General features: G+C 46.9%; 1 protein-coding gene across 4 annotated transcripts in view; it reads left to right on the plus strand.

Moving 5' to 3' along the window:
• The first annotated feature begins 1,051 nt into the window (after nt 1–1,051).
• The window catches only part of Dcdc2 (doublecortin domain containing 2), a 65,862-nt gene continuing 50,399 nt past the window's right edge, over nt 1,052–16,514 (plus strand). For 2 of the 4 annotated variants that reach the window (XM_045132683.1, XM_045132685.1), the window contains exons 1-3: nt 1,052–1,395; nt 2,465–2,512; nt 4,354–4,408. In XM_045132683.1, coding sequence (XP_044988618.1) covers nt 1,103–1,395; nt 2,465–2,512; nt 4,354–4,408 — 396 coding nt within the window. In that variant the 5' untranslated portion in view covers nt 1,052–1,102. The remainder of the gene's footprint in view (nt 1,396–2,464; nt 2,513–4,353; nt 4,409–16,514) is intronic. The other 2 variants (XM_045132684.1, XM_045132686.1) reach the window with 1 other exon arrangement.

Here is a 16,514-nt window from a genome sequence, read left to right on the forward strand (position 1 = left end):
AGGGCGATCCTCCTACCTCTGCCTCCCAAGCGTTGGGACTAAAGGCGGGTGCCACCATACCCTGCGCATAAATTCTTATTAGAGACAGATAGAGAATGAATATGAATGAATGGGTGTGCCTGGGCTTCCTGCTGCTGCAAAGGAACTCCAGACTCAAGCACCACCTTGTGCATCTGGCGTTACATGGGCACTGGAGAACTGAACCCGGGTCGTCAGACTTGGCAAACAAACGCCTTTAGCAGCTGAGCCATCTCTTCAGGTCCCTCAATGCATTTTAAAAATAAGAAAAATCCGGGGAAACCAAATCCAGCCAAGCTCTGAATTGCTTTTTTTTTAATTTAAATTTGATTTATTTATGAGAGAGAGAGAGAGAGAGAGAATGGGCCCGCCAGGGCCTGTGCAAACAAACTTCCGACGCATGCGCCTGATCTGGCTTACGTGGGTTCTGAGGAATCGAACCTGAGTCTTTAGGGTCGCAGGCAAGCGCCTTAACCGCTAAACCATTTCTACAGTCCACCCTCCCACCTCTTAATTTTTTTTTTTTTTTTGAGGTAGGGTCTCACTCTAGCCCAGGCTGACTTGGAGCTCACTCTGTAGTTCCCGGCTGGTCTCGAACTCACAGCTAACCTCTCTCACCTCTGCCTCCTGAATTGCTTTATTATTTTTTTTTGGGGGGGGGGGGTTGTTGGAAAGATGAGATGGAGGTGTGAGGGCGCCCAGACTAGGGTAGGGGCGGAAAGAGAAGAAAGTGGAAGGTGTTTGCAAACAGGCGAGAGGGGTTGAGCGTGATGCGGGCGGCGCGGTTACTGCTGTCCTTGGGGTCGCAGCCCGGGGCTGGGATTGAAAGGCTGCGCACCCGGGGGGCGGGGGGCGGGATGCTGCGCCGCGGGGCAGGTGGGCGCCGCGCGCGCACGGCGAGCGCTGATTGGCTGTGCGCGCCCGCGGGGCGAGACCCGACCTGGTACCCGCTGCAGGGGGGGCGGCGGGGGCGCGTCCCGGCGGGGAGGACCCCGGCGCCCAGCCCCTCCCCGGCCTCCCGAGCCGGCCGTGAGCCGCGCTGGGCTCTGGTTCGCAGGAGGCGGTCCGGGCGGCGAGCGGCAAGATGAGCGGTCCCGGCTCGGGCCCCAGCTACCTGTCGCAGCCCGTGGTGAAGAGGGTGCTGGTGTACCGCAACGGGGACCCCTTCTTCACCGGACGCCGCGTCGTCATCCACGAGAAGAAGGTGTCCAGCTTCGAGCTCTTCCTCAAGGAGGTGACCGGCGGCGTCCAGGCGCCCTTCGGCGCGGTCAGGAACATCTACACCCCGAGGACGGGTCACCGCATCCGGAAGCTGGACCAGATCGAGAGCGGCGGCAACTACGTGGCTGCGGGCCAGGAGGGCTTCAAGAAACTCAAGTGAGTGCTCCGATCCCCCCCCCCGACCCCCCAGAGACGCGGCCCAGGGCCCCTCCTCCTCCCCCGGGGCGCAGCGAGGGGCTGAGGCTTGGTGATGGGGTTGGGTGGGTTGGGTGGGGCGGTGGGGGGGGGAGGTTGAAAACGAGGAGTTAGTGCCACGTGGGTAGCAGCAGGCACTGGCTTAAAATTAGTGCCTAAAAATTAGAAGGGCAGCCAGTTCCTTAATCACCTGGGGTTAAAGGCGCTTCCTCCCAAAGCGCACTGGCCTGGGTTCAGTTGCCCAGAACTCGCGTAAAGCTAGATGCATAAAGTGCTGCATGAAAGTTTGTTCAGAGCGGCCACAGCAAGAGGCCCTGGCAGGCCCGTCCTCTCCACTCACAAATAAATGAAAACTTTTTAAAAAGGAAAGAAAGAGAGAGAAAGAAAGAAAGGCAGGTACAGTTGGTTGGAAATGGAAACTTGGTGGGTATAGATAATACTGAACAGGTAAAATTTCATATCCCTTTTTTTTTTTTTTGGTTTTACGAAGTGGTGTCACCCTCTAGTGCAGGCTGACCTGGGATTCACTATGTAGTCTCAGGGTGGCCTCGAACTCACAGTGATCCTCCTACCTCTGCCTCCTGAGTGCTGGGATCAAAGGCGTGCGCCACCACGCCCAGCATCTTTTTTTTTAATGTCTGCATGGATATATACGTTAGGTATCATAAAATTCACCTCATTTCAGTGATTTCAAGTGTATTCTGGGAGCTGCACCAACAATCATCACTACCAGCTACTTTCAGAACGTTTCAAGTGCTCCCCCTGAGGAAACTCACCCCTCCCCACGTCCCCTTCCTCCTGTCACTGAGTCATCCCTCCTCTGCACTGTCTGTACCTTGTCCCTTAATACACTGGTACAACGCGTGGCCTTTTATGTCTGGCTTTTTTTCTAACCGTACTGCGTTGTCGCATATGCGAATAGGCCATGGTTTTCTCGTTGAATAATATCCCGTGGCATAGACATAGCACGTTTTCCTTGTCCATTAAGCAGTTGATCAATTCTTGGTCTGTTTCACTTTTGGGTTCTTAGGAACAATGCTGCTGTGAACATTTGTTTACAAGTCTTCATTTCTTTTGGGTATGTACCTAGGAGCGAAATTGCTGAATCATATGGTGAATCTATATTGTATAGTTATAAAATAGGGTATTTTTAATTAAAACACACCTTGGGCCCCAGGATAGGAAAAAGTAATTATCATAAATCTATGCCTGTGGTTGTATATGTGTGTGTGTGTGTGTGTGTGTGTGTGTGTGTGTGTGCGCGCGCGCGCATGCGTGTGCGTGTGTAAACATTTTCCTATATATCGCCGAGATTCTTGAATATTACCCTTCCTCGCTAAGTGTAAGCTGAGTTCTAGGTTGTTTTCTTCTGTGTGATGCCAGGCATTCCTTTATGAAGGGTGAGGGATATATCTCAATTGATTTTGTCCTTTTCAGAAACTTCCCTTAAAAAGAGAGAGAGAGAGAGAGAGAGAGAGAATAAGAGTATGAGTGAGAATGGGCATGCCAGGGCCTCTCCTGCCGCTGCAAATGGACTCCAAATGAATGCAACACCTTGTGCATCTGGCTTTTTGTGCATACTGGGGAATCGAACCTGGGTCTTTTGGCTTTGCAGGCCAACGCCTTAACCACTAAGCCATCCCTCCATCCCAGTTCTAATATTTTTGAAACCATATCTAAACTTCAGGTAGCGATTAAACCTTTACTTTATAGCAGAAATTCCTTTCCCTAAAACTTTCCTTGTGCAATTTTGGCGTTGCCTCACCTCCATTACTCTTGTCAGAGATATTCAGGACTTAAAATAGAAGGCTCCCTGCACATGTGAGTGTTTTGGCATTATGCTAGAGACAGTGGCACCTGCAAATTGACAAAAGAGCCATTTTACTGCTATGATGAAGCGTTGCCCTGTCTCTATAACTGTTTCATTTCATTTTATTTTTATTTGTTTTATTTGAGAGGGAGGAAGAGAGAGAGAGAATTGGCATGCCAGGGCCTCAGCCACTGAAATTGAACTCCAAACACATCTGCCACCTAGTGGGCATGTGCCACCTTGCACTTGCCTCACCTCTGTGCATCTGGCTTACATGGGATCTGGAGAGTCAAACATGGGTCCTTAGGTTTCACAGGCAAGCAAGCGCCTTTACTGTTAAGCCGTCTGTCCAGCCCTATGACTACTGTTGATACAGGGGAAATGTAGGCTTGTTTTTAGAGAAACCAGTGAACTCAGTCATTCTGTCCAAAACAGCAGTGTCATCCACCATGAACACATTTCCGTAGTGAAGGATAATTCTAATTTGTTAACTTTTTTTTTTTTGACAACTTGGCAACTATAGTTATTGATATATTTTATTGAGCTATCGGATCCATCTCTGACTCTTTATGATATTCATGAGAAAGTTGCTAGATTTGGAATTTTTTTTTTTTTGCCTTTCTCTATAATCCAGGATGAAATGTTTAAAATATTTTTATTTATTAGTTATTTGTAAGTAGAGAGACAGAGAGATGAGAATAGGTGCTCCAGGGTCTACTGCCACTGCAAATGAATGCCAGGCATGTGCAGCGCTTTGTGCATTTGGCTTTACGTAGGCACGGGGGGATCAAACCTATGCCATCAGGCTTTGCAAGCAAGCGCCTTTAACCACTGATACATCTCTCCAGCCCTGGCCTCCATTTTTTTTTTTCAAGGTAGGGTCTCACTCTAGCTCAGGCTGACCTGGAATTCACTGTGTCGTCTCAGGGTGGCCTGGAACTCATGACGATCCTCCTACCTCTGCCTCCCAAATGCTGGGATTAAAGTCATGCGCCACCACGCCCTGGCCTTACTTTTTAATAATGTCTAAAAAGAAATTTACATAACTGACTTCAGACCTGAAAAACAAGCCTTACTGTTTGTTTGTTTGTTTGTTTGTTTTCCCCCAGTTACTTGGACATTGGAGAAATCAAGAAAAGACCAATGGATGTTGTTAACTCTGAGGTAAATACATGTTCTATTTTGAAGCTTTGAATAAAAGGCTGTCACGGTTTAGTCGTTTCTTGGTGTGTCTCAGAGACCTGCACAGCACTCTGACAAGACAGGAGCCTTTGGGCGCAAGGGTGATCCGGCTGTGACATCTGTCACCCTGTGGATTGCCAGGGTTAATTCTGCTGGTGTGGCTGGCTAGGGCAGGTGGCCCCTTCTCTCCCCACTCCATGTGCGCCTCTCTTGACAATGGCCACCCTCCCTGGTAGAGGTCCTTCTTTGGTCAAGGGTGTAGGACTGCTCTTCCCTGAGGGAACAAACTCTCAAGATGGAATTCCTGCCGGGCGGGGTGGCACGCGCCTTTAATCCCGGCACTCGGAGGCAGAGGTAGGAGGATTGCTGTGAGTTCAAGGCCTGAAACTGCATAGCGAATTCCAGGTCAGCCTGAGCTAGAGCGAGACCCTACCTTGACAAAACAAACAAACAAACAAAAGATAGGACTTCTCAGATGTATTTAAATAGGGCTTTAGGGGCTGGAGAGATGGCTTAGTGGTTAAGGCGCTTGCCTGCAAAGCTAAAGGACCTCTGTTAGATGCCCCAGGGCCCACGTAAGCCAGATGCACAAGGTGGCGCATTTATCTGGAGTTCGGTTGCAGTGGCTAGAAGCCCTTGTGCACCTATTCTCTCTCTCTCTCTCTCTCGCTCTCTCTCTCACTGTGCCTCTTTTCCTCTCTCAAATAAATAAATATAAATAAAAATATTTTAAAAAATAAATAGGGCTTTATATGTTTTAGGGAAAAGATGGCCCTTTCTTTGATGGACCACTGTCAAAAAAATATGAGACTGACCAGAGGTCCTAAGGTATGAAGGAAAAGGATTCATGTTCTTATTTCTCATTTTCATGCATTTTATTTATTTATTTTTAGTTTTTCCAGGTACGGTCTCACTCTAGCCCAGGCTGACCTGGAATTCACTATGTATCTCAGGGTGGTCTCGAACTCATGGAGATCCTCCTACCTCTGCCTCCCGAGTGAGCCACCACGCCCAGCTCTCAAGAATTTAAATTTTTTACAAAGTTACTTGCAAGCAGAGATGGAGGGAGAATGGATAGGGGTGCACTAGCCTCTCCTTCTACTGCAGACAAACTCCAGATGCAGGCGCCACTCTGTGCGTCTGGCTCGGCATCTCTTTTATGGTGAATTTGGATATGTTTTGCTTCTTCTGAATGTGGGGGAACCTCAGGAGGACTGAGGAGGAGGAGAGAAAAGGAGAAAGTCTGAAATGGGCATACTTTCTTGTGCAGAAATGTCATGGGTTCCCACATCATGCTTCAGGTCACATGTATGGGTGGATGTCCCTCAGAGGGTGACCCCATTATGGAAACCTCATTGGTCAGCTTAATCACTGGGTGTGATCTTTCATGAAACATACCATGCACTTTGCTATTTAAAGTGCTTTGGCCAGGACTAGGATTCTAGACATTAAAATGCATGTAATTATTAACCATACGTTAACACACGGGGACCCCTGTGGTCAAATTCACTAATTTTTAGCTTACAAATTCTAGGTTCCTGGGGAGCATAACGGGGAAAGAATTTAACTACTAAATAGTGTTTTTTTTTTTTTTTTTTCCAAGGTAGTGTGGCCCTGGCAGCCCTGGAATTCACTATGTAATCCCAGGGTGGCCTCAAACTCATGGCGATCCTCCTACTTCTGCCTCCCCAGTGCCGGGATTAAAGGCGTGCGCCACCATGCCCAGCATAAATTGATTTTTTTTAAAGCAGGGTCTTACTGTAGCCTACGCTGATCTGGAGCTCACTCTGTATTCTCCAGGCTGGCCTTGAACTCACTGTGATCATCTGGAGTGCTGTGGTTAAAGGCATATGCTACCATAAAATTGTTTTTAAGAAAATATTTTTAGTTATTTATTTGCAAGCAGAGAGAGAGAGAGAGAAGGGAGACAGACAAAGAGAATGGGCACACTAGGATCTCCAGCCGCTGCAAACAAACTCCAGATACATTAATGCTACTTTATGCATCTGGCTTTATGTGGATACTGGGGAATCGAACTCAAGTCATTAGGCTTTGCAAGTTAGCACTTTAACTGCTTAGCCATCTCTCCAGCCCCAAGGCTAAATAGGTTTTTTATTTTTTTAGCTAGGATCTCAGTCTAGCCCAGGCTGACCTGGAATTCACTGTGGAGTCTCAGGGTGGCCTCTAACTCACGACAATCCTCCTGCCTCTGCTTCCCAAATGCTGGGATTAAAGGCATGCACCACCACGCCCAGCTAGCTTTTTTTTTTCTTTAATTGGAGTAAATACTTCCAAATGATGGTAGTAGCCTCAGATGTACTAATTAATTGCAGCTTCAAGGAAAATAAGAGTCGGAGAGAAATGGAGAGAGCGAGCGAGAATGGGTGAAAACCCACTTTTGTAAACTCACCCAGCAGTCATTGAAGCCCCTCCCTAGATGTCCCTTGGCCTTTCCCTACCTCTGCAGTGGAATGGCCAAGGAGGAAGGGTTCCAGAAAGGGGAGTCAGAACACATCAGGGACCGCGGTGATTCCAGCACGAGTAAGAGCTTGCCGAGACTCTACCAAGAGGTGTTTGCTGAAGAACGACATCTTATCTCCTCTCCCCTCCCTCCCTCCCTCCTTCCCTTCCTTCTTCCTTCGCTCCTTCTCTTCCTTCCTTATTTTGTGGGACTGGAGTTTATTTATGAGAGAGAGAGGGAGAGAGAGGAGATAGGATGGGTGCAACAGGGCAGCTTGCCACTGTAAACACGCAAGACACATGCGCTGCCTTTGTTCATCTGGCTTTACGTAGGTTCTGGGAAATGGAACCCAGGCTGTCCCACTTTGCACCTTTAGCCACGGAGCCATCTCCTCAGCCCTAGAGTTTCCTTCGTTTTGTTTTGTTTTTGGAGGTAGGATCTCACTCTAAGCCAGGCTGATTTGCAACGCACTCTGTCGTCCCAAGATGGCCTTAAACTCACTGCCTCTGCAGTGCCGGCATTAAAGGTGTGTGCCACCAAGCCAGGCCCAGAGTGGTGTTTTTGTTTGTTTGTTTTTGTTGTTGTTGTTGTTTTGTGAAACAGGGTCTTACACTGTAACCCAGGCTTCAATGTGTGGCAATCTTTTTACCTCAGCCTCCCAGATGCTGTATGTTTTTTTTGTGTTTTTTTTTTTTTTTTATTTATTTGAGGGCATTAGACAGAGAGAGAAAGAGGCAGACAGAGAGAGGATGCCACTGCAAACGAATTCCAGATGCGTGCCCCCCTTGTACATCTGGCTAATGTGGGGCCTGGGGAATCGAGCCTCGAACCGGGGTCCTTAGGCTTCACAGGCAAGCGTTTAACCGCTAAGCCATCTCTCCGGCCCTGATGTATGGTTTTTATAACATGATGGTAGCAGTTTCCCCTGTGTAGATACAATGGCCAACCAAAGAAATACTTAGATTTTTTTTTTCCCCCTCCAAAGAAATAAATAAAAGCCCAGAGTGATGCATGAAAGGAAGAATGGAAGGGAAATTCAAAGAAACCAGGAAACCAGTAATATGAGACAAAAATATAAATGTATCAGTGGAAATACATTCTTATTTTACCAGGTTATAGAATTGTGTCCAATTCAATAGCTTACTTTTTTTTTCTTACTCTCAGGGTCGGGTGGGTATGTAGCTCAGTTTTCTTGAGGTAGGGTCTCACTCAAGCCTAGGCTGACCTGGAATTCACTTGTAGTCTCAGGCTGGCCTCAAACTTGCAATAATCCTCCTTCCTCAGCCTCTTGAGTGCTGGAATTAAAGGTGTATGCCACCATGCCCGGCTTTCTTTTTTTAACTTTAAAAAAATTATTTATTTGTGTGGTGTGTGTGTGTGTGTGTGTGTGTGTGTGTGTGTGTGTGTGTTTACACCAGCATCTCCTGCCATGGCAATTGAATGCTTGATTGGATTATGTGGTTGGCTGGGAAATTGAACTCCAGGTCAGCTGGCTTTGCAAGCCAGCACTTTTGACCACTGAGCCATCTCCCCACACCCTTCTCTCTGTGATTTTTGAGTGTCTTAACCTGTTGGGGAACTTTTGGATTATGGAATCTTTGTTTCAAGCATTCACATTAGCGTGCAGTGCACCCTGAAACTTCCCCTGGTGGGGCGGCATGGTGGCCACGCTGTGCTCGGGAGGCCAAGCTCCGGGACTTGTGTACTGGAGACACCTGGGACTCCTCAGCCCTAGTCCCAGGTGGTCCTTCCAACAGCCCCCTGTCCCCACAAATGCTGTGTTGCCAGTGGCTTCTATGTGACTGAGGTCACATATGTCGGTAAACGGAAAAGACAGCCGATCACAGATCCATGTCTCTAAAGCAGTAGATTCAGCCTGTCACTTATCTATCCCTGCACACAACGTTAAAATCGCAGCGGAAGAAGGTCTGGTTTTGTTCTTCGGTTTGTTTGTTCTTCGAGGGAGGGTCTCACTATAGTCCAGGCTGACCTGGAATTCACTATGTAGTCTCAGGGTGGCCTCGAACTCACGGTGATCCACTTACCTCTGCCTCCCTAGTGCTGGGATTAAAGGCTGTGCCACCACGCCCGGCCTGTTTGTTGGCTTTACTTGCTTTTACTTTTTATTTTATATAACAGGTTATGCTCTCTCTCTCTATGTGTGTGTGTGTGTGTGTGTGTGTGTGTATGTGTGTGTGTGTGTATAATTTTTATTTATTTATTTGACAGAGAAAGAGGGAGAGGGAAAGGGAGAAGGAGAGAGAGAGAGAGAATGGGCACATCAGGGCCTCCAACCACTGCAAACTCCAGACCTGTTCACCCCTTTGTACATCTGGCTCATGCGGGTCCTGGGGAATTCAACCTGGGTCCTTTGGCTTTTCACGCAAATGCCTTAACCGCTAAGCCATCCCTCCAGCCCAGGTTATGCCTTTTTATCCCCTCACCCCTGTTCTCGTTTCCCTGGGGGCTCTCCTCAGTGGGATTATGGTATTTACTGTGGGGTCATGAAGGCCTCAGTCAGTCCCTGTGAGGTGGTGGAGGATGGTACCTCAAGGTATTCCTACCCACTCCGTGACTCTTACAGTCTTTCTGGCCCCTCTTCTGCAATGTTCCCTGAGCCATGGCAGGCCCCTTGACAGCCTGGTTTAGTGTTGAGTTCCCTGAGGTCTGTATGTCTGCTTTGATGGGTTTGGATTGATCACTGTATCTGTCACCATTGTCTCGGAGCTGGTTGTCAGGCTAGTCCTAAGAGTAGTATTCATGTTGCCACTTCTTCTGAAGTTTCTCCTGGGGCCTGGAAGAGGTGCTAGAGGTGGCATGTCTCATGGTGGCCAGTCGACTATCTTCTCGTTTTATTGATGGATCTTGGCTCTCCTCTGTTTTCTCTGCCATCTGTCAAATAAAACAGATTTTCCAACTAAGAGTGTGAGCAAAGTGGGTGTGCCTAGTTTTTTTTGTTGTTGTTGTTGTATAAGCCCACTTTTCTTCTCCAGAGACTAGCGAGGGATTCTCTCTGAAGGTCTGTTATTTTTTAAAATACATTTTAGTTATTTATTTGAAAGAGAGAAAGAGGCAGAGAGAGAGAAAGAGAGAAGGGGAGAATGGATGCGCCAGGGCCTCCAGCCACTTCAAATGAACTCCAGATGCATGTGCCACCTTGTACATCTGGCTTAGGTAGGTCTTGGAGAATCAAACCGGGATCCTTTGGCTTTACAGGCAAACGCCCTAATCGCTAAGCCATCCCTCGAGCCCCTGGAGGTCTGTTTTAAAGGCCCAGCTACTGATCTACATTTCACGGATTTCAGCATAAGGTATGCAGGCAGCATGCCCTAGGGCCTGCCTCGGTCAGCAGGGAGAATTCCCACAGGTCATCACAGAGCCTCCTTCGTGAGCACCCAACCAGATCAACCTCCGATGGCATCCTGCGATTACATTGCTTGGATGTTTAGTTTATCCACATAAGTTGATTTCAGCCCACCTGCTAGCTGGCAGCTGGACTTTAAGAGACAGGGTGCTGTGGGAGGGAGATGGCTAAACTGACTTAGTGCATCACTGTCTCCTGTTCAATGGGAGCCTTTCTCTCTAGGAAATCTCAGATGGCCACCCACGCTGCTTGGTGTTTCTCCCGTACTAGTAAGTAGCAGGTAGTTTTGTATTTCAGCAATTTTTTAAATTTATTCACTTTATTTGATATAGGTGCACCAGGGCCTTCAGATACTGTAAACGAACTCTAGACACATGCACCACCTTATGTATATGGTTTATGTTGGTACCAGGGAATTGAACCTGGGTCCTTTGGCTTTGCAGGCCTTAAGTGCTAAACCATCTCTCCAGCCCGTGTTCCAATAGTTTTATTTTTTCTTCAATAGTTTTTTAAATCTTCTTGTTGCTGGTTCATATCATACCACCTTCTGTAACTGGGTCACCAAATTTAGAATACTTTTAAATTTGTTTATTTATTTGAGAGAGAGAGAATGGGCATGGCAGGGCCTCCAGTTGTTGCAAACGAACTCCAGATACATGCACCATTTTGTACATCTGACTTTATGTGGGTATAAGGAATCGAACCCAGATCATTAGGCTTTGCAGGCAAATGCTTTAACCACTGAGCCATCTCTCCAGCCCAAGTTTAGAATATTTTATGGAGCAAGTGGTCTCTGTGTTTTGGAGATGCTATTCTAAGAGATAAAACTCCTTATTCACAGCTTGTTTGCATAGAAGAAAACAGATGATTCCATCTTATTTTCTTTTTATTTATTTTTTATTTATTTATTTATTTTTTTAATTTTATTTATTTATTTGAGAGCGACAGACACAGAGAGAAAGACAGGTAGAGGGAGAGAGAGAGAATGGGCGCGCCAGGGCTTCCAGCCTCTGCAAACGAACTCCAGACGCGTGCGCCTCCTTGTGCATCTGGCTAACGTGGGACCTGGGGAACCGAGCCTCGAACCGGGGTCCTTAGGCTTCACAGGCAAGCGCTTAACCACTACGCCATCTCTCCAGCCCTTATTTTCTTTTTAATATTGTTTTCTTTTTAATATTTTATTTTTATTTATTTGAGAGAGAGAGAAAGAGGTAGATAGAGAGAGTGAGAAAGTGGGTGCGCCAGGGCCTCCAGCCACTGCAAACGAACTCCAGATGCGAGCACCCCTTTGTGCATCTGGCGAACGTTGTGGGTCCTTTGGCTTTGCATGCAAGCGCCTTAACCGCTAAACCTGATGATGCCATTTTCATGCAAATTTTCACTAGTTAACATACAATATTCCACAGTTTTTTAAAATTTATTTTATTCTATACATATTATAGCAGATTAAATTCTTTCTTAAATTAATTTTTAAATTTTTATTTATGTTATTTATTTGAGAGAGAGAGAGAAGGGGTGTGCCAGGGCCTTCAGCCACTGTGAACCAACTCCATACACATGCATCACCTGTGCATCTGTCTTACATGGGTCCTGGTAAATCAAACCTGGACCCTTTGGCTTTTTAGGCAGGTGCCTTAACCACTAAGCCATCTCTCCATCCCTAATTTTTATTTTATATAAATTATAATGGGACATTCTCTTTTTTTTTTTTTTTTTTGAGGTAGTGTCTCACTGTAGCCCAGGCTGACCTGGAATTCACTTACCAGTACGGGAGAAGACCCTCAGCTGTGGGTAGCACCCTTTCCTGGGCTGGAATACGGCACTGTGTAACAGGAGAGAGCTGGGTGGACACCAGCATTCACATCTGTGCTCCCTCTCTGCGCTGAATGTGACCGGCTGCCTTCGGTTTGTGCCTAGTGTCTTCCCCTGCATGGCGGACTGGGCATAACCTGGAGCTGTAAGCCGAAAGAAAAGCTTCCTCCCTGAAGATGATTTCTGACAGGGGTTGATTTCATTTTAGCCACAGTCAGGTAACTGGTACAGCACACAATAGATCCAAGTTGAAAGTTGTCAAGTTGAAAATACCTTACTTTGAAAATGCATTTAGGAATCCGGGCATGGTGGTGCATGTCAGTAATCCCAGTTTGGGAGGCTAAGGCTGGAGGGCAGCTGGAGTTCAAGGCCAGCTTGGCCTACATAGTAAGACCCTGTTGGAGGAAAGGAAGAGAGATGGGACTGAGGAGATGGCTCAGCTGCTCAAGGTGTTTGCTGACAAAGCCTACTGGCCTGGGTTTGATTCCTCAGCACCCAAAGCTAGGGGCACAAATTGACACATGTACCTGGAGTTCATAGGAGGCCCTGGAATGCCCATTCATTCTCTCTCTCAAATAAATATTTATTTTAAAAAATAATAGAGCTGAGCCAGGCATAGTGGTGCACGCCTTTAATCCCAGCACTTGGAGGCAGGGGTAGGGGGATTGCTGTGAGTTCAAGGCCACCCTGAGACTACATAGTGAATTCCAGGTCAGCCTGGGCTAGAGTGAAGCTCTACCTTGAAAAACAAAACAAACAAAACAAAAATAATAATAGAGCTGGGGAGATTGCTTAGCGGTTAAGGCACTTGCCTTTGAAGCCTAAGGACTCATGTTCAACTCTCCAGGACCCACATAAGATGCACAAAGTGATGCCAGCACACAGGTCACACATGTGCACAAGGTGGCACATGTGTCAATTACAGTGGCTGGAGGCCCTGGTGCACCAATTCTCTCTCTCTTGTTAAAAAAAAAAAAGGTCAGTCTGTTGGGCTTGCCTCAAAAAAATAAAAATAATAAAAAATAAAAAAATAAAGGAATGAAGAAAGGGAAGGAAGCGTTTTTGCTATCCCTCCTCCTCAGAATGACATACTTGGTGGCACAGTGACCCGCAGAAGGTCAGTTCTTCTCCTGTGGTCAGGCTGATTGGGAGGGGCAGCTCTCTGCTCTGCCCAGGATCCTGGGAGAGTTGTGTGCCATCTACTGTTGTCCTGGGAAAATATCACAGTTTAACATGTAAAGTATTGAGCTGGAGAGATGGATTAGTGGTTAAGGTGTTTGCCTGCAAAGCCAAAGGACCCAGGTTCCATTCCCCAGGGCCCACGTAAGCCAAATGCACAAGGGGGCGCTCGCATCTGGAGTTTGTTTGTAGTGGCTGGATGCCCTGGTGCGCCCATTCTCTCTCTCTCTGTCTCTCTCTCTCCCTCTCTTCCTCTCTCTCAAATAAATAAATAATATATTAAAAAGAAAATGTAAAGTATTATTTCCACCTCATGCATCTTTGCTATCCTAACATCACAAATTTGAAAAATCATCAAATTGAATCTTTCCAGCTGAATCAGAACATGATTGAAGATGATTATCCAGAGCATCTTTGCTCTTAAGGGGGCAGGTTGGGGTGGGGGGAGAAAGGTTTTCTGAATTTACCATACCTCGATCTGTTCATGAAGGGAAGGAGACGATGCATGTGGAAGACTAACGATTGGGAAGGAAAACGAGAAGAGGGCACAGCTGTCTTTTAATTACCTTCCTATCCTTTCCTTGGTTGTGCTGGTTTGCTTCCTTTTTCCACAGATAGGGTCTCACTCTAGCCCAGGCTGGCCTTGAACTCATGGCGATCCTCCTACCTCTGCCTCTGAGTGCTGGGATCTAAGGTTGTGCCACTGTGCCTGGCTCTTTATATCCTTCTTTGACAGCTCATTATGAGTGACAAAGTCTTACCTAGAATTATTTTAGTTGTATTCTTTTTTTGTTTGTTTGTTTGTTTTAAAGATATTTATTTACTTATTAGAGACAGAGAGAGGGAAAGAGAGAGAGAGACAGAGAGAATGGGCATGCAAGGCCTCTAGCCACTGCAAACGAGCTCTAGATGCATGTGCCACCACATGCATCTGGCTTATGTGGGACCTGGAGAATTGAACCTGGGTCCTTAGGCTTTGCAGGCATGCACCTTAACTGCTAAGCCATCTCTCCAGCCCCCACTTTTTTGTTTGTTTTGAGGTAGGGTCTCACTCGAGCCCAGGCTGACCTGGAACTCACTCTGTAGTCTCAGGCTGGCCTCAAACTCACGGCGTTCCTCCTACCTCTGCCCCCCAAGTGCCGGGATTAAAGACATGAGCCACCACGCCTGGTTTACTTGTATTCTTTTTTTTTTTTTTTTTTTTTTTAGTTGTATTCTTAATTGCCATTTTTTGAGCCTTGGCTAATATTCCCTATAGAACAAAATATTTATTAGAATGTTTCCAATACAATACATGCAATGGCTTTGGCATGTCTCTTCATGAAAAGGCTCCCACAGGAAGCTGAAAGTATTTTTATATGGAAATTTACTAGTGTGAAGAGATTACAGACAGAGATACTGAGCCGAGAACCATTTAGTACATTTTTCTGTTTTCATCATGTTACTTCCTACCAAAGGGCTGTTTGGTTACCCTAGATGTTCTGATCATGTTGTGAATAACACCTACCAAGTGACCAGGCAAGTGGAGCAACTTAACTGGAAGCAGAGACGAGGGAAACAACATCTACTGGGGAAAAACTGATCTTCCCTCCCAGAGTCTCAAGGTATCAATTACTTGATCTAGGGGCTGGGGACATGGCTCAGCAGTTGGAAACACTTGCTTGCAAAGCCTACCTGCCAAGTTCAGTACCCCAGTACTCACCTAAAGCCAGATGCACACAGTGGTACATGCATCAAGAGCTCATTTGCAGTGGCACCCTGGGATGCCGTAATTATTCTTTCTCTCGCTCTTGCTCTTGTACTCTGTGCTCACAAATAAATAAAAAATACTTTCAAGGGTTGGAGAGATGGCTCAGTGATTAAAGACACTTACTTGTAAACCCTGACAGCCATGGTTCAATTCCCCAGTGCAGTGCCCACATAAAGCCAGATGCCCAAAGAGGTACATGCGTCTGAAATTTATCTTTAGTGGCAAGTGGCCCTGGTGTGTCTATACTTTCTCTCCTTTTCCTTTCTCTTGAATAAAATGAAAATATTAGCCAGGCGTGGTGGCGCACACCTTTAATCCCAGCACTCGGGAGGCAGAGGTAGGAGGGTTGCCATGAGATCGAGGCCACCCTGAGACTCCATAGTGAATTCCAGGTCAGCCTGGGCTAGAGTGAAACCCTACCTCGAAAAACAAAAACAAAAAAACAACAAAAAAAATATTTTTAAAAAATTAAATAATAAATTGGGCTGGAGAGATGGCTTAGTGGTTAAGGCGCTTGCCTGCAGAGCTCAAGACTGGGGTTCAGTTCCCCAGTACCCACATAAAGCCACATGCACAAGGTGGCGCATGCATCTGGAGCCAAAATTTTGCAGCAGCTAGAGGCCCTGGTGCGCCCATTCTCTTTCTCTCTTTTGCTCTCTTTCTACCTCTCTCTCATGCTCTATGCTTGCAAATAAATAAATAAAAATGACTTGATCTTTCTTGTGGCTTGAACATGAAGGGACCCCAATAGTCTCATGTGCTTGAACTTTTTGTGGTCCCCAACTGTTGGTGCTGGTTTGGAAGGTTGTGGGACCCAAGGAAATGGAAGGTGACTGGAGGAAGCAAGTGACTGGGGGCGGGCCTGAAGGCTGAACAGCCCAGCTCGCCCTGGCTCTGGCAGTACACGGAGCCACCTCAGGCTTCTGTTGCCACCCCTCCCCCCACCCCCTTCCCCCCTCCCCTGGCCAGGATGTACTGTAACGCTTTTGAAACCCAAAGCCCTAACCCTGCACATCACAAAGCAAGTTCACTGGATCCAAGTTCCTAAGTTCTTCCTGGTGTTTCTTTTTCCAAGGCCAACTTTTCAGACAGGTTTGGAGGCTACATTGCTTCTCCTTTTGAAGCAGGGCAGAATGACTTTGTAGGTTAAGATTGCCCAGCTGTCCCTGCTTGCACACCCTTGACCCTTGCCTTTGTCTTATTATTCCACTCCCCCTGGGTGTGAAGACTGCAATTTGCCATGCAATGTGGTGCCCAAGGCAGGTAGAGTCCTCCAAGCCAGTACGTCTGCAGACGTCGTCAAGCCTGGGGTGGTTTGGTCGTCCGTAACTTGGAAACCTAATTGCAACGACACGCCAGCGGGCATGGCTGCTCTTCAGAGCGCTCCTGAGCAAAGAACTGTAGGAGGGGCTGGCCAAGGAGCCGACCAGACAAGCCTGGCGAGCAAAACTGGCTTCTGATAGATGGTTATTGCTAATCGAGCCACCATAATTCTGAAGCATGCTTAGTGGATTAAAAAAAA

This window comes from Jaculus jaculus, chromosome 13, assembly GCF_020740685.1.
Source record: "Jaculus jaculus isolate mJacJac1 chromosome 13, mJacJac1.mat.Y.cur, whole genome shotgun sequence".
Taxonomy (NCBI): domain Eukaryota; kingdom Metazoa; phylum Chordata; class Mammalia; order Rodentia; family Dipodidae; genus Jaculus; species Jaculus jaculus.